The sequence below is a fragment of the Chanodichthys erythropterus genome, chromosome 12, assembly GCF_024489055.1.
Source record: "Chanodichthys erythropterus isolate Z2021 chromosome 12, ASM2448905v1, whole genome shotgun sequence".
NCBI lineage: Eukaryota > Metazoa > Chordata > Actinopteri > Cypriniformes > Xenocyprididae > Chanodichthys > Chanodichthys erythropterus.
The window spans coordinates 43471145-43490437 of record NC_090232.1 but is presented as its reverse complement, the minus strand read 5'-3'; the positions used below and the strand labels follow the sequence as shown (position 1 = coordinate 43490437).

At 37.7% G+C, this 19293-nt stretch overlaps 1 protein-coding gene across 6 annotated transcripts in view; it reads right to left on the bottom strand.

The window, feature by feature from the left end:
* inpp4b (inositol polyphosphate-4-phosphatase type II B) overlaps positions 1–19293 on the bottom strand; it is a 208034-nt gene that overhangs the window by 98244 nt on the left and 90497 nt on the right. For all 6 annotated transcript variants that reach the window (XM_067404889.1, XM_067404894.1, XM_067404890.1 and 3 more), the window contains 2 exons: positions 17579–17726; positions 96–226 (listed from right to left, as the gene is read on the bottom strand). In XM_067404889.1, the coding sequence (XP_067260990.1) occupies positions 96–226; positions 17579–17726 (279 nt within the window). The remainder of the gene's footprint in view (positions 1–95; positions 227–17578; positions 17727–19293) is intronic.

Sequence of the window (19293 nt, the reverse complement as noted above, 5' to 3'; positions counted from 1 at the left end):
AAAAATTCTCATGCATGCAAAATGAGAAAGACAGAATATTATGTGTTTGGCTATGTGTGTGAGAGGGCATGCTTCACTGCATAAGAAGCCTTTACCAGTAAGTTTCTCGAGCTCCACCAGAGTGTCCTGGTATTCTTTGATGATCTGGTCGTAGCGAGAGATCACATCCTTCCGTAGGTTGTCCCAGTGTGGAGAAAGCTCTCCCAGATCTTTCAGCTCCTGTATCCTGTAAGACACAACATAAATCAATCAATTTTGGCTTGACTTACAATATTCCCATACTCTAAACAGGCCCCAATTCCCATAGACTTTCATTGAGGGGGTGAAAACTTTCATACAAAACAACAACTAGCCTACAACAATGTGCTAGAAACATGTACGGCAATTGCTAAAACATGTTAGCCCTGTGTATACAAAATGATAGTACTGTGTTAGCAGCATGCTTAACATGATAATAGTGTGCCAAAACATGTTAGAAACATGCTAAAACATTAACAGTGTGTTAAAACATGCTAGAGGAATTCTAGAAATGCACTAAAACATGCTAGTAATGTGCTTAACATGCTAGTAGCATACTATCGGCATTCTCAAACATGCTAGTAATGTGCTAAAAATGCTAGCAACATTATAGTAACATGTTAAAACAAGCTAAACATGACAACAGTGTGTTAAAACGTTAGAAACATGTTAAAACATTAACAGTGTGTTAAAACATGCTAGAGGAATGCTAAAAGAGTGCTAAAACATGCTAGTAATGTGCTTAACATGCTAGTAACATACTATCGGCATTCTCAAACATGCTAGTATTGTGCTAAAAATGCTAGCAACATTATAGTAACATGTTAAAGCAAGATAAACATGATAATAGTGTGGTAAAACATGTTAGAAACATGTTAAAACATTAACTGTGTTTAAAAATGCTATTTTTAAAACAAATTTATTTTAAAATGTATTTTAAAACAAATGTGCTAAAACATGCTAGTAATGTGCTTAACATTCTAGTAACATACTATCGGCATTTTCAAACATGCTATTAATGTGCTAAACATGCTAGCAACGTTCTAGTAACATGTTAAAACAAGCTAAACATGATAACAGTGTGCTAAAACATGTTAGAAACATGTTAAAACATTAACTGTGTTTAAAAATGCTAAAGGAATGCTAGAAATGTGCTAAAACATGCTATCAATATGCTAGTAATGTGCGAAACACGCTAGTAGTATGCTAGCAAAATGTCAGTACCTTGTTAAAACAAGCTCTACATGATAACAGTGTGTTAAAACATGTTAATTGTGTTAAAACATGCTAGAGAAATGCAAGCGATTTGCTAAGCATGCTATAAATATGTTAATACATGCTAAAAACATGCTAGCAATGCTTGTACCATGTTCAAACATGCTACAAACCTGCTAGTAATGCATTAAACATGCTATCATAACAAGCTAGCAATGTTTTAAAAAAGCTAAACATGCTAAAATATGTTAGAAACATGTTAAAACTTTAAGTGTTAAAAAAATGCTAGAGCAATGCTATCAATGTGCTATAACATGCTAGAAACAAAATGTGCTAAAACATATATCCGAGGACCATAGTAAAACAGCTAAACATGCTAACAACATTTTATTGACTTTTTCTGACTTCTCTGCGTAAAACCTTAAAACTTCAAGCTGTTAAAAGTTAAACTTTCACATTGTCAAGCCAACATCAAGTTTGTCTTTAAACTATTCTCATACAATTACTGTTCCAGTTCAAAATACAACATCCAAAAGTCTGAGAGCACTGAGTGAACTTGTACTTTGCATTCAAAATGCAAATTTTTGCTGTAATGACAAGCACTGGAGCTAACATGATCAAAACCTGCTCGAGCATGAGATGTTGAGTTTCAACAGAAGCAAGGACTTCTGAATTAGGCTACTGGCATATTTTAGGTTTTCACGCATATTTTACACTCTCTCTGAAGGTTTTGCTTCTATGAAAACATGTGAAACGCTTTACTGCGCTAAATCGTGATCTGCAGGTTCGCTGTTGGATCTGATATAGTTTTAACTGCTCCATCCATCAAGAAAAACATATCTGCTGCCTAAAACCTGCATCACGCTCAAATAGATTCATCAGACACCCTGTGCTCAGACTGAAACGATCAGGGATATTGTTAAAAATAAGCTTCAACTCAACTTTACTAGCATTTCTGACATCAAAAAGTCGCAGAAGTACAAAACAAGCTGTTTCTGCTGCCTACCTTCAATAAATGCTTATTTTTTACTGAGGATTTTGAGTTCTGAATGCTACAGTATATAACCGCAAATTCCTCATCATATGACCCCTTCAAATTTGTATATGCAGGGACTAAAAGCCACAAAACTCTTTCAAGGGGTCTTTCAAAGGGATCACAGATTACTTGAGCAATTCATCAGGTGAAATTCACTTATTCAGTCTCATTCAACAGCAATTATAGATAGACTTTCTCTGCGTCTCTCATGTCATGCGAACAGGTTCTTTTGCTTGACATACTGTGTGTTGGAGTAATTGTTGTGTCTTTCATGTTGTCATGTGAGGTCTTCAGCTATTTGCTGCATAACACAAAGGTAGATTTTAATACGTTACAGGCTCTTATCTCTCCACACAGGCCGAAAGAGCCAGGTCTCATTAATAAAAGGCTCAGGGATCTTTAATTGTGGAGGGAATTTCCAAAGGGAACAATGATTCATTTTCATGTAAATTCAAAATCTCTGTGATACTTTAATAATAATTTCAGCAATGTGATTAGCATCTTCAAAGGGAAGCAAAGGTGATACGAGCTGCAGAAATGAAAGGAATTAGCAGAAAATAGAGATTATTGTTTCTATTGAACTCTGTTATGAGCAGGTCCCAATATTTTTTCCCAATAATCCTGGATCTTATCCTCTACATTTTAAAGCCTAAGTGTGGGGTTTATGTGCAACAGAATATGATAATTGTTTTTGCCAAAGAGATAGCCGTTCTCTATAATTGCTTTCAATATATCAACATTTATGTGCACAACTACAGTTAGTATTTAAAGAAATCAATACTTTCATTCAGCAAAGACATTAAATTGATCAAAAGTGACAGCAAAGACATTTATATTGTCAAAAAGATTTATATTTCAAATGAATTTTGTTCTTTTGAAATTTCTATTCATCAAAGAATCCTGAAAAAAAAATGTATCATGGTTTCCACAAAAATATTAAGCAGCACAACTGTTTTCAACATTGATAATAATTAAAAAAGTTTTCTTGAGCACGCATCAAATCATCATATTAGAATGGTTTCTGGAGGATCATGTGACACTGAAGACTGGAGTAATGATCCCAGGAATAAATTACATTTGAACATATATTCAAATGGAAAAAAAAGATTTTTAATTGTAAAAATATTTCAATTTTCAATGTATTTATGATCAAATAAATGCAGACTTGATTAGCATAATGTTAAAAACATTTTAAAAATGCCACTGACCACAAAACGTTTGAACAGTATAGAAACTTTCCAAATATACATATTCCATATATCAATTATATATATATATATATATATATATATATATATATATATATATATATTTATCCCAAACACACCCAGACCACAATTAAAGTTGCAAATGTCATTTTAAATCATAATTAAAGTAATGTGCAACAATGTGATGTAAGCACTAATTAACGGGACAAACATAATCCACAGCGTGTATCCGATGTCTGAAATGTACATATGGGCTCAAATGGGTCTGGAAACACCAACACCATTGGGTAAGACTGGATCTAAGTTTATGCCAGACTTTAATTTTTCACACAACACAAAAAAAGATGCTTTGTTTCAGCTTTTTTTGTTCATACAATGAAAGTCAGGGGGGTCCAAAACCACAAGATTAGACCCCACTGACTTTCATTGTATGAACACGAAAAACTCGCCAAGACATTTTTCAAAAAGGCTGTGACACACCAAGTTGACATAAAAGAACAAGCTGCGACAAAAGCTGACTGTTGGTGGAGTTTCAGCCAAAAATATATGCTTGAACACAGCAGAAGGACTACAGGCCACTGTCAGCTAGCAATTCTGTTCTGCGCCTGTGTGTAAGAAAATAATTGTCTATATCAGCAGGTATCAATTAGCCTGTTTCGTCATTCAAAAATGGAAACCAATACTTAGCACAGCAGATACACAAACTGTAAACAAAGCAGTGACTGATTACCATTTTGAATATCAATCATGTTGTTTCTTCATTCCAGACAGCTCATGTTATTATGAAAATATTTGTGCAATGAAATTCTCAGGTAAGATGGTGTAAAAGTAGAACAGCGTCTGTGCCGTCTTGACTTCTTTGCTCACTTTCATCACTTTTATTCTCATGCACTGACTTGTTCAGTAAGCTGAACGGCCAATCAGAGTGCTCTCTATCATTGATGGCCCCGACACCGATTCAACAGATGCTTACCGACGGCATGACGTTGGCTGACAAGGTCACAATGTCACAGCCCTTATTATGTTCGACAAAAGAAAAAAGTCATAGAGGTTTGGAACTATATTTTCACTATCAGTTAACCTAATAATGGTGTTGAAGCAGCTGGTACATGGCACGACTGTACTGCACATGTTGAGCCGCCGGCAATTGCATGAGATTTTGCTCTAAACACAAAGACTGGAGCTTTCAATGTTGCTGCTACAGCTTCAGTGAGAAAAGGAAAAGAAAATAAAAACACTAGTGCGCAAAAGATTTGGTGAAGAGCAGAGAATAGCACAGCAATTCCTTTCAACAAAACAATTAGAGTGTATGTGTGTGTGTGTGTGTGTGTGTGTGTGTGTGTGTGTGTGTGTGTGTGCTTGTCAGTGTACGTGCATGCTGTAGAGTTGCAGCCACTGGGCTATAATAATATTCATAGATATAGCCTAAGTGACGTAGTTTGATATGATTTGGCAATAGGGAACCACCTATACACTGGTCAAAATGCTTAAAAATTATTGGGAGCTTGGGAGGTGCTTGTAATCAGGGCTTGAACCGCCAACCTGCCAAATATTGGTTGATTTCAGCAGTGGCGTGTAACGCAGTCAATCCTACTAGCACTTTGACGGGTTGGATTTCATATATAATTTAAACATTTTTCAATTGTAGTATTTTAAAAAGGCATAAACTAAGTGCAATGTAGTGTTGTCAAAAATATTGAAATACTCATTTTATGCAGAATATATACATGATACCAGCTGCGCTTTCTCTCTTTCTCATCTCTCCAACAGCAGGTCAACATACAAACCCGTCTCCTCTCACTCACTCCTTTCATTTGCTCAGGGGGATTGCACGTATTTCACATAATTTTACCCATTCAAACAGATTTTGTGCTCCACAAGTATGACCTCCTCTCAGAACTAAATTGAGTCCTTTTTTGCTGCTTATTGTGCTGAAACAGTCAAATACACACAAAATAATGTCAAAATGCCAGTCTTGGTGAGTATGTTTTAAAGGTGCCGTAGAACATCTTTTTAAAAGATGTAATATAAGTCTAAGGTGTCCCCTGAATGTGTCTGTGAAGTTTCAGCTCAAAATACCCCATAGATTTTTTTTATTAATTTTTTTAACTGCTTATTTTGGGGCGTCATTAGTATGAGCCGATTCAGGCTGTGGCCCCTTTAAATGCTCACGCTCCCTGCCCCCGGAGCTTGCTCTTGCCTTTAACAGCATAAACAAAGTTCACACAGCTAATATAACCCTCAAAATGGATCTTTACAAAGTGTTCATCATGCAACATGTCTAATCGCGTAAATACAGTATTTATTTGGATGTTTATATTTGATTCTGAATGGATTTGAGGCTATGCTCCGTGGCTAAAGCTAACATTACACACTGTTGGAGAGATTTATAGAGAATGAAGTTATGTTTATGAATTATACAGACTGCAAGTGTTTAATAATGAAAATAATGACAGTCTTGTCTCCGTGAATACAGTAAGAAATGATGGTAACTTTAACCACATTTAACAGTACATTAGCAACATGCTAACGAAACATTTAGAAAGACAATTTACAAATATCACTAAAAATATCATGTTATCATGGATCATGTCAGTTATTATTGCTCCATCTGCCATTTTTCGCTGTTGTCCTTGCTTCCTTACCTAGTCTGATGATTCAGCTGTGCACATCCAGACGTTCTGCCCTTGTCTAATGCTTGAACATGAGCTGGTATATGCATATATTGGGGGCGTACATATTAATGATCCCGAAGTTACGTAACAGTCGGTGTAATGTTGAGATTCGCCTGTTCTTCAGAGGTCTTTTAAACAAATGAGATTTATATAAGAAGGAGGAAACAACGGTGTTTGAGACTCACTGTATGTCATTTTCATGTACTGAACTCTTGTTATTTAACTATGCCAAGATAAATTCAATTTTTAATTCTAGGGCACCTTTAAGTGAATGTAAACAGTTTGTACGGCATTTGTATTGTACAGTATAATGGATCTGTGCATCAGAACTTAAAGTGACAGCAGGTATATTATATAATATAATATATAATATACCTGCTGCCAAATTATGAGATAATATTAAAAATATCAATATGGCAGGTTTTCCCCAAGGTATCAATGTCAAAATTGTGACCAGTGAAAATGCTGAGTGGCTTGTAACTTAGCTGCAGTAGCTGGTGAGCAAAAAAGTTAATGTCAATCCCTGCTCATAAGGTACTTAACTTGGCTCGTAATTCCTCTCACACAATGTGAGCCACGACCATATGAACATCAATGATTTCCATGCGATTTCTCCCAAGCTCATACAACAGCAAAAATTGTACCGTGTACACCCAGCTTAAGAGACGTTTTCAAAGATGTGCTGAAATGACATGTACGGTTTCATCTGAGGTTTAACACGATAAACGGCTATTAAAAGTTCAAATTACTGAAGGTTATTTAAAGATTTCTGCTTGAGCCATCAGTCAGTTTCTTTCAATAGACCCAGAGGCCTTCAGAATGATCTATTCTGGTCTCGTTCTCACTGTCAAACAATGGTTATCTAAGGAAAATAGGTGAAAAGGAATTGTTATTACTTCATGCCGAGCCAAAGCTGTTAAAAATCTGAGAAGATTTTGTGCCGAAGTTGTCAAGCCACTTAAAAAAGGATCATATCTACCATCTTGTTTTGTTCAAAAGCTCCGACTTGAATTGTAATGCCGCTTTATCAGAATGTGCTTTGGGTGGAGCGGCGGCGATAATAAAAGAGAGATTTGTAGCGGAAAGAACGCACACGGAGAGGAAGCGGAGGAAACTTCTGTTTCATATTTTATTGGGGTTTGGGTGGAAGAAAGACACACTGATAAAGAGCAGAGCTGAAACAATAGATCTAAGAGTAGTATTGGAGTTAAAAACACACACAATATTTTGGCAGACAAGAGAGGAGAACACTGAAATTATGTCTAGATGTTGGTGCGGCGGGCCGTTGAGGAAGCAGCCACTCCGAAGCCTTCATTTCATGGTGTGTTATGACCACCGTTCACTTCAAATCACCAGAGGCTTTGTGTCTGCTGTCAATTCCAGAAATGTGAAGGGAATAGTAATTAACAACTGTACCTTCGAGTGACGGACACTAGCAGTAAAAGCAGACTAGTCTTGATGAGAACTCGCTTGTATAATGACGTTTCTTATTCATCAGCAGACGCATTTGACACTTGAATTTACGCCCGGCTACATCAAGAGAAAAGCTGATGATTTTCATCTGTCTGGCAGTCATTCCAGAGCACTGATATTACAGTTAGTGGGGGGAAAATCATTATTTTGAGTTGATAAACTAATACACTGATGATGGAACTACAAAATGCACTGACCTCGGAGTTAATCGACTAAAAAGCAAAGGGAAAATATATATATAAATTGGGCAGACAAATGCCAAATGGTGTGACAAAAAAGTCTATTGCTCAATTTTTTCAAAAACAGCAGACAGGGAAAAAATCTATTAAAATCATGTCAATTAAAAAAAAAAATGAGTAGATAGATAGATGTGGTTCAGATAACATAATATTTTGAGTTTCTGTTGATTAAACCAATCGCCTTCATTGTATTAACTAAATTTTTTAATTTCAATAAACTCAAAATTTACGGAAGCCCTGAACCGCATGGTGGGGCAAAAAGAAAAAGAAAATGTATCTTATTTCGACATAATAAGCCGTTATTGTTACATGTACTGTGTCCTGTGACCTAGTTTTCCCCCAGTCTGTCTGATTAGTTCATTTGATCCACCTGTGTCTCGTTCATTATCCCATCACCTTGTTTAGTTCCTTTGTTTAGTCTCTTGTATTTATATCCTGTGTTTGCCCTTACTCTTCGTCCGTTCTCGTTTGTATCAACACGTGTGTATGCTGTCTCTCTCTGTTTGGAATTAAAGTATTGTTATATTCGTCATCTTCATCGTCGTTGTGCTTGTCCCTACAACCACACGTAACAGAAGAACGGACCAAAACAGTTTTTTCTTTGGCGGCGTTTTACTTCAGTTTTTATTTTTTGTTTTTCCTTCATGGCTCTACCCGCAGTCCAGCTCCTCTGCCTGGAGCAGGGAGACCGCTCGCTGGAACAGCACACCAGTGACTTTCTCCAGCTTGCGTGCCTGACTCACATCCCGGACCGCTCGCTCTGTATTTACTATCATACCGGCCTGAGCGAGCGGTCCAAGGCACGCATTCCAGCGGGCGGTCCAACTGAGGATTTCGCCGCATACGTGGAGTGGGTGCTGATAAACAACAACTCTCCGTTCACCATCGGCCCTGCTGAGGACGACACCAGCACCACTCCACATCCAGAGACCAACCATCCGCCATCGACGTGCACGACGGAGAAACGAGAGCCCACCACAGACCGCGGAGATCAACCTGCCGGGACAATTGAGACCGAACCTGAAGAGAGGACGGAAGGAGTCGTCACCCCGGGATGTGAACCGCTAGGTGTGTCTGACCAGGTGCGTGAGTCCGCTACATCGTGTGCTGTCGAGGGAGTGTTAGTGGAGTTCGAGGGCTGGGAAGAGAGCCCCGACCACAACATCAACACGGCGGATGGCATCGTCATGTCTACAGGAACGTTTCTGGATTTATTGGATGTGTTTGAGGAGGTAAATTCCCCTTGTCTTGTTTCCCCGCTGGTCCCGTCCAGCTCAGAACTGTCTGTCTCCCCGCTGGTCCCGTCCAGCTCAGAACTGTTTGTGTCCCCGCTGGTCCCGTCCAGCTCAGAACTGTCCGTGCCCCTGCTGGTTCTTTCCAGCCCTGTGTTCCCTCCCAACCTCCCTCTCCCGCCTCCTCAAACCATCTCATCTCTGCTTCCCCTGGTACCCTTCAGCCTCTCATCAACTCCATCACGTAAACGCATGGATCCGACTCAACGCTTCAGGCCACCAGTGTCACCGTGGACTGAGGTTCTCCTGGCTCCGCCTCCAGCCTTCAAGTCCAACACTCCACCGCGGCCTGTCGACGCTTCGCCTTCGCCGTGGCTCCTCCCTCCCTCGGCTCCACCGGATACCCTCAGCCTCAAGACTCCACCGGGCTCCCTCGTCCCACAGGCTCCAACTTGGTCAGACATCGTCCAGCCTACACCTACGGTTTCGCCTGGCTCCTCCTTCCCTCCGTCTCCTCCTTCGTCCTCGGTCGCACCGCCTCCATCTCAGTCTTCAGGTTCCCGGATTCCACCTCGGATGCTCGTCGTCCCGGCTCCAGCTCGGTCTCCAGATCCAGCAGTGTCGGTTGGGCTCTCCGGCATTCCAACTCCACCTGGATCACCATCGGTGGCTTCTCCATCGGCCGTCCCCAGGGTGGCGCCTCTCATCTCCCCACGATGGTTCTTCCTGTCCTCGACTCCACCCTGGGGCCTCATCATGGTTGGTCTCTGGACCAACATCTGGCTCCTCCTGCTCCAGGCTTCCCCTTGGCTCCTCCCACCCTCCACTCCCCCCTGGACTATTTTTGTTTTCTATGGACTCTTGTTTGTTTTTTCCTTTGCCCTTCGCCCTCCTCCAGAGCCCCCCCCCCCCCAAATCTGAATTTCGAGTCATTATTTTGACATAATAAGTTGTTATTACAACATAATATCTCCTTATTTCTGCATATCTCGAAAATAAATGTTGTGCCACTGAAGACGTTGAATTGTGTGAGTCTTTTATTAAACTTTATATACAATTACAAGTTATTATGTTGAAATAACGAGGTATTATGTCGAAATAATGAGTTATGTCGATATGAGTTATGTCGAAATAACGAGGTATGTCATAATAACAACTTATTATATTGAAAATATCTTAATATCTCGAAACAACGACATAAGTTTTGTTTTTTTTCTCCCCACCATAAGTTTTCTTTTTTTTTTTCTTCTACCATGCAGTTCAGGGATTCTGTAAAAAAGATTCAAGGCAACCAGTTAACTTTTTTCAATGTAGATAGATGGATGGATGGAGTGTAGATAGATAGATCAATGGATGAAGTGTAGATAGATGTATAGAGTGTAGATAGATAGATATATGGATGAATGGATTGTAGATAGATAGATGGATGGATGAAGTGTAGATAGATGGATGGAGTGTAGATAGATAGATGGATGAATTGATTGTAGATAGATAGATGGATGGATGAAGTGTAGATGGATGGAGTGTAGATAGATAGATGGATGAATTGATTGTAGATGGATGGATGAAGTGTAGATAGATAGATGTAGTGTAGATAGGTGGATGGATGGAGTGTAGATAGATGGATGGATGAATGGATTGTAGATAGATGGATGGATGAAGTGTAGATAGATGGATGGAGTGTAGATAGATAGATGGATGGATGGATGAAGTGTAGATAGATGGATGGAGTGTAGATAGATAGATGGATGGATGAAGTGTAGATAGATGGATGGAGTGTAGATAGATAGATGGATGGATGAAGTGTAGATAGATGGATGGAGTGTAGATAGATAGATGGATGGATGGATGAAGTGTAGATAGATGGATGGAGTGTAGATAGATAGATGGATGGATGAAGTGTAGATAGATGGATGGAGTGTAGATAGATAGATGGATTAATTGATTGTAGATAGATAGGTGGATGGATGGAGTGTAGATAGATGGATGGATGGATGAATGGATTGTAGATAGATAGATGGATGAAGTGTAGATGGATGGATTGTAGATAGATAGATGGATGGATGAAGTGTAGATAGATGGATGGAGTGTAGATAGATAGATGGATGGATGAAGTGTAGATAGATGGATGAATTGATTGTAGATAGACAGATGGATGGATGAAGTGTAGATAGATGGATGGATGGAGTGTAGATAGATAGATGGATGGATGAAGTGTAGATAGATGGATGAATTGATTGTAGATAGATAGATGGATGGATGAAGTGTATATAGATGGATGAAGTGTAGATAGATGGATGAATTGATTGTAGATAGATGGATGGATGAAGTGTAGATAGATGGATGGATGGAGAGTAGATAGATAGATGGATGAATGGAGTGTAGATCTGAATGGAGAAAATACTTTTTGGTCCTAATATTGTGTAGCTGACAAGGAAAGTCAATTCAGAGGTATAGAGTTTATTTGTTTTTGATAAAAATCTATGAAGACATATGAAGATTATGAAAACCTTTTTAAACTAGGTCCACTGATGAATCATGCAAAATAAACAAGGGCTGGAATGTCCATTGAGCAAGTAAATAAGTTCAATTTGGACGTCGTGTTGACTGAAGGACACATGCACTGAATGACACCGGATTCCACAGTGAATTTGCATTGATGTCAGTCCGATGAAAGCTCAAATAAACACTGATCAACAAAAGGTCTCTCATTCATAATAAATAAACACTAGCTTTTTACAATTGCTGAAAAAATGTTAAGTGCTGTGAAGTCGGGATGCTGTGAGAGGACACAGTCAAAAACCCTGAGTATGACTAACAGCAACAGCGATGCTTAGCAAACACCACAAATGATACAACATCAGCCTCGCATTGTGTTCAATTTCTTCTTTTTCTTCAAACACATTGCGACTTGAAGCTCTTTTAAGTGAATCGTATGCAATTGTGGTTAAACCAGAGCCAACAAAAGCAGCTGAAAGGTGAATGTGGTGCCCGGGCCGATAATTAGATGTCTAGGGATAGAGATGGCTGCTTAAGTTACCTGTCTGTAGCAGCGAGAGCAGGTGTTGAGGCCAAATAGCCTCCCTGAATAATGCACACATGATGATAATTGCTTAGCAGGGTCTGATCTAAGGGAGCTCCAGTCTGGGAATGTGTGTCTCGCCGAGTTAATGATCTCAGATTCTTCAATGGCCAAACACACATGTCCTGGTCCGGCTTACAATGAACGTGTCTATGCTAATATCTGTCGACTTTGGGGAAGTTGCAGTAGATAACACAGCATGCTGAGAAGTGTTTTGCATGTGCATAAAGCCAGAAGCTCTGGGGAAAGAGCGAGAGCGGGAAACAAAGAGCAAATTAAGTAGTGAGATCTTTCAGCATGTTGCTCTGCAGTGAGACACAAGCTCACAAATGCTTTACAGTTGTCAAAGTTTTTGTCTAGGGTTTAGTGCTAGGATTAGACAAAACCCCGAATGTAAGAACAGATTCCATTCAATTTACAAATGTTAATTTGAATTTAATTGGTCACAAAACTAACAGGATGTTGAACTAGGAAGACAAGAAGTGGAAATTATTTAATTTCAATTCAAAGAAGTTCCGCATAATCACACAGAAGTTTTAGTGAGTAATTAATTTGACTAATTGTGCCAATTTATCCTCTGATACACAGAATATATGTTTTCTAATTAGGCATATTTTAAGTCCAATAGCTTACTACAATATCTTTAAAATATAATATAAAATTAATAAAAAATATGAATATAATAATACACATTTAAATATTATTAACTACATAAAATATAGAAAAAGAAAATACACACACACACACACACACACACATATATATATATATATATATATATATATATATATATATATATATATATATATATATATATATATATATATATATATATATAAATATATAAAACTTATGCAAAATTATTATTTATAATATTTAAAAATAAGCAATAAAAAGCAAAAATACATAAATGTGTGTAAAATACAATATAAAATACATAAAAATATTAATACAATAATATAATAATTTCAATATTATTAAATACATAAAAAAAAAAATAAATAAATATATATATATATATATATATATATATATATATATATATATATATATAAATTTTTTATATTAAAATTTTATTTATAATATCTTAAATTAATGTTGATGATTATTGTATATATATATTAGGGATGCACCAAAATGAAAATTCTTGGCCAAAACCGAAAACCGAAAAAGAGGAAACCAAGGCCGAAAACCAAAACACCGAAAGAAATTATGCCAATTATTAATACCACTGCATTTATGTTAATGACTGTGTACTAACTTTACTAAAATCAAGGCATTGCAATTGCATAAATTAATATTAAAGTTTCAAAGAATAAATCAATTACACATTATGCAAATATTTATTTAGCACATTGCAACAATGCACAGTATAAAATAAAATTCAAATTAAAATGTTTAACTTTACCCCACTCATGTGTACATTAAATAATAATGTCCTGTACATTATTATTTAATGTACACATGAGTGGGGTCAAGTTAAACATTTTAGTAAATATTTCTTGCAGGATTTCACTGAACATATCAGACAACAAGGGTGCAGAGAGACAAGTTTTTTTTCTGCGCTCTGATCTCCTTCTCCTGGGTGCTGCTCCGTCTCTCCACACAGGTTCTCCGCATCCATCGCGGCCTGGATCATTTCTCGTGCGCGCTGTTATATTTCCGCATCAAAGTAATGGTCTTTATAACGCGGATCAAGTACAGTCGCGATGAAGTGCAGAGGATCCGAATAGATCTCAGTGAAACGTGTGCTGACCGACTCTAAGAGTGTACTTTCATTGTTTTCACTCCGTGGTCCGTCTCAACCACGTCACTTAGGAGATGCTTTAGTGCTGCGATTAAAGGAATAACGTCCGCTACAGATGCATCAGAGGAGCTGATCTCATGGTTTCTGTTTGCGTCATCACAACTTTTCGGCTGTTTCGGTGATAAAGTATTTTGGCCGAAAACCGAAAATGCACTTTTGGGCCATTTTCGACTGAAAATTTTCGGTGGCTGAATATTCAGTGCATCCCCTAATATATATGATCATAAACACAATACTACACTTCTAGACATATGAATTTCCCTACTTTCAAACTAGGGTCTTAAAAAGGGTTATAAAGGGTAATAAAAATGGAACTTCTCGATTCAGTTCCGATCACATCAATGAGCTGTGGTGCTCACTTCCTAACACATTCTGTCTACCATCGACTGTCAGTAAAATCATCATAAACAGCAAAACATCTCCTGTTGCACCATATGAAGACATAATGATGTATTATCAACTGCTGTGCTTCAGAAACCTTTCCACTAAAGGTTTCCCACAACAAGCCCTTGTTCTTTTCACCTCGCGATTCCACGCGGCTCGATTCTCTTTTAGATTTTGTCTTTAACGCTCAGGTAACAGTGCTCCCGCAACGAGATGGAGGCAGGAGAGAAAGCAAAGGTAAAATGAAAGAAAAGCAAGAGAGGGAGAGGTGGTTGAGTTTCCGAGAGAGAGGACAGGCGCTCTCCTTTGAAGTGTTAAACATCCTTGAATAATTTAGTGCAGGCTAAGTATAGCTCTAAAACAGCCATTTCCATCTCTGAAATAAACCATCGCTTGACAAGCACACGGCATCTCACTCCTACTGCCTTTTGTGTCTCACTCGTTCTTCCAAACAATTCCAGCTTTGCACAACCTGCACTTGAACCGGTTCTTCTAGGAGCGGGCATCGCCAGGGATCTTACGAGATGAGGTCATGATACTTCAGCCGCCATTTTGTTTGTAGTGGGACTTTCATATGATTTACACAGCAGATTTAAAAAATGCACTACAAAAGAAGAGTTTGGTTCCAAAATAAACACAATTTTTTCCGCCAAAATCAGTACTGTATCTGGTCGGTATTGAAAAGCCATTTATTAAATTTGCACAAAATGCGATATCCGTTGTGTTATTCTGTCATGTTTTCTCCCTTTCTTTCCAAAATGTGATAAACGCCAGTCTCCTTTCTCTGCAGAATGTGGTATATCCGCTCAACCAATCACAGCGCACCATTCCATGCACTAAACAGTAATGGCGGTGGCACTGTATACACCCGGCATCCTAGTTTTCCTTAACTACTTTGTACTTGTGATCAACAAAAACAGAAAAATGAATAATTTTGACGGCACTGATGAACCTGTGGTGGTTTCTGCGGTGGGGAAGAAATGTAAGTCATCGAAATGTAATCATTTATGTGAGGAGAAAAGAAGATGAGGCACTCGGTCAAGCTGTTGCTTGTTCCACGACAGCATCAAACTTCTGTCGCAGTCCACAAAACTGAATCATGAACAGTTTTTAAAAGCCATTTTTAATACCAATATACTCGGCAAATGTGTTTATTTTAACCGTGCGGTGGCGCCAGATACTCTTTAAATCGGTAATGACAAACAGAGACATAATTCATTTATAAGATGACTCGTTGAATTCATTTTGGGAGTGGCGGCTGAATGTATTTTTAGTCAAATGACTGTATATAAGATTAGTATTGACAAAGTTCAGAGGCTGTCATATATGTAGATCAACTTACTTTGTTGTGTATTTTCAATATGAAAACTAACTTTCATATTGATGGAATAATTGCATTTTGGAAAGAAAAAAAAAATGTGTCATGGATTTATTGCATTTTGGGGAAAAAAAATAATCGACTTTTATAATAAAGCTTTGAAAATCAAAATCTAGATTTGAATTTTTGATGTTTTTATAACTAAAAGATGCTATGTGATAGTTTGAAACAGAAAATAGTGGTTTTCATCTTAGTGCTTTCTTGGTAAGGAAAACACCTTTTTACTCAAATTAATCAAAATTGATTTATAGCGTTTTGGAACCAAACTCTTCAAATGCTAAAAATGTCACTATTAAAATGCAAGTACAAGCTGTTCATGTAGTTCAGTACAGTAGGTTTTATTCTTCCACATAAATAAATCTAATTTTCAATATATTAATTTCACAGTAATACTACACTGTCACTGTCACTATCAAAATACTGCAATAAACATCATTATGCAGTAGGCACTTTAACTCCTTATGTTACACCCAAGTCTCGTTCAATTGGGTGTAAAACCTTTGGTGTAGCTTTAAAGGAACACTCCACTTTTTTTTTGACAATAGGCTCATTTTCCAACTCCCCTAGAGTTAAACAGTTGAGTTTTACCGTTTTCGAATCCATTCAGCCCATCTTCGGGTCTGGCGGTACCACTTTTAGCATAGCTTAGCATAGTTCATTGAATCTGATTAGACCATTAGCATCTCGTTCAGAAATGACCAAAGAGTTTAGATATTTTTCCTATTTAAAACTCGACTCTTCTGTAGTTACATCGTGTACCAAGACCGACGGAAAATGAAAAGTTGCGATTTCCTAGGCCGATATGCACTGTAAAAAATGACCGTGATTTTAACAGTAAAAGACTGTAAAAATGCTGCAGTGAAACACTGTCAATTGGTTTACAGAAAGTTTCCGTACTATATACGTGAATAACTGTAATAGATCTAACGGTACATTTAATGTAATTTTACGGTAAAATACCGTTAAATTCACAGTTTTTGGAAGTGAAAAATAACAATTCATTGTAAAATTTACAGTGAAAAACCATAAATTGACATTCCCACAATTCCCTGCGTGACACTTCACATTTGATATATTTTCGTTGAAATAACTCTGTTTCTTCTTAGTTTTTCTCATTTTTTTTCTAATCAGTTATGTACATTAGGGTCTTATGTAACATCTAATGTTGTTGAATTAATGTTTATTGCATTTTTAAAATGTCATGCATGTTACCATTATGGTGTTTAGTGTGTGTGTGAATGACACTTTGTGCACCTTATATATGTTAGTGTTGTCCTACTCGTGATGAACTTTGATTCATCATGTGACTCTTATCACCACTGTGTTTGGTGACTGTCAGTGTATTATAAAGGTACAAAACAGATATTAGTACTTCATTAGGTTGGTAAATTAACATTATATCATTTAATGAAATTTTACCATAAATTTAAAAGATTTTTTTTTTACGTTGCTACTGTATTTTTTTACGGTAAAGTTCTGGCAACCACAACTGCCGTTTTTTTACCGTAAATTTTACTGGGATTTTTTTACAGTGTGACTAGGAACTGTACTCCCATTCTGGTGTAATAATCAAGGAACTTTGCTGCTGTACCATGGGTATCCTGTACCAGATTCAATGAACTATGCTAAGCTATGCTAAAAGTGGTACCGGCAGACCCAGAGATCGGCTGAATGGTTTCTAAAACGGTAAAACTCAACTGTTTAACTCTAGGGGAGTTGGAAAATGAGCCTATTTTCAAAGAAAGTGGAGTGTTCCTTTAATGATCTTGCCTCTTTCACTACTTCCTCCTGTCCTGTTTCCCAGCAGTCCTCTCATCGGTCTGAATCTTACCTGCAGGTGTCCTCCTGAATGTAGAGGGCGATGAGCTGCTTCGGGACGCTGAAGGACAGTGTGCACTCCGCCATCTGTTCCCGCACCAACATCCATTTACTGTCCACCGTCTGAAACCTGTACACCTTACACACCGCGTTCTTAAACACTGATGGAGAGAGAGAGAGAGAGAGAGAGAGAGAGAGAGAGAGAGAGAGAGAGAGAAAGGAACATTAAGTGAGAGATGTGTTTACAAAGTACAGTGAATAATGACTTAAATTTCAGCCAGTTCCTTACATAAAGCCACTGTGTGATTTCAGAAGACTTGGGAATATACAGTAGCACACGTGTGCACACTTTCATGGTGATTTTTTGTCGTCTGAAACATGTTTATACTCTATCCTAGCTTTTAAAGAGTGCCTTCTACTTTCCACTTCGCTATTAAAACTGCTTTAAGACCTGATAACTAAGTCCTATGAAGAGAGACGGAGGGGAAAGCATTTCTAGATAGCCGTGAATGAGACCGCGGAACGTGTTTAATGTTCTTATCAGCGGTGAGGCGGCGGCAGGAGAAGTTATTTCCTCTACAGCATGAAATCATGCTTCTCGTCAAGGCTTCGCTCCACAAGCGAGTCGACGGAGCAGGACACACACCCAGCAGGCTGTGCACTCAGATTTCTGAGTGGAAATCTGCAAGTGTCACTTGAGCATTTACTCTACACTTTTTTTAATGCTTGAGTTGCTTAAATAGGGGCCGTTTTCACCATTTTTGATCGTCGTGGTTGTAGCATGAGATTCCTATGAAATCCACATGGGAAAAACTCCAGTAAGAGCTTAAAGGATTAGTTTACTTTAAGTGAGAGATGTGTTTACAAAGTACAGTGAATTTTGACCTTCAACTGTTTGGAGGCCATTGAAGTCCATTATAAGGAGAATAATCCTGGAATGTTTTCATCAAAAACCTTAATTTCTTTTTAAAAGAAAGAAAGACATCTTGGATGACACAGGGGTGAGTAAATTATCAGGAAAATTTTATTTGAAAGTGAACTAATCCTTTAAATGAGGGGCTCTGATCCATCATGTGGGTATACACCGTTTGCAATGGAATAGTCTGGCTTACATTAAAAAAAATAATGTCTTAACAGTAAGAAAAATAAAACTATCATAAAATGAACCTAGCATGAATGGTAGCCAATTGTAAACAAGTCTGTACTGTAGCCCCTCTATTAAGTACTATTATATGTTATAATGTTGAAATAATCTATACTAGTGTATACTTAATTTATTGTATTAACATTTATTGTATTATACTGTATTTATTGTATTAACCTATTTTGTACGTTTGGGATTCTGCAAGAACCAATGAGGTTTGTTCTCGCGCCTCAAGCAGATTCAGTTTATCTTCTTTTTATGTTCGCTGATCAATGTTTATATGTGAATAAAAGTCTAAATTCAATCTGTTCATCATATAAAGCAATCATGTCTCTTCAGAAAATTTGGACTATACCACTCAGTTCATATGGATTAGTTTTACGATCTCTCCACGAACTTTTTGAAGCATTAAAGTAGTAGTTGCGTAGACTGTCAACAGAGGGACAGAAATCTCTTTGATTTCATTTAAAATACCTTCATTTGTTTTTCGAAGATGAACGAAAGTAGGTTTGGAACAACATAAGGGTGAGTAAATGATGACAATTTCCCTACTAACTATCCCTTTAACTGTTTTGGGATCCGAA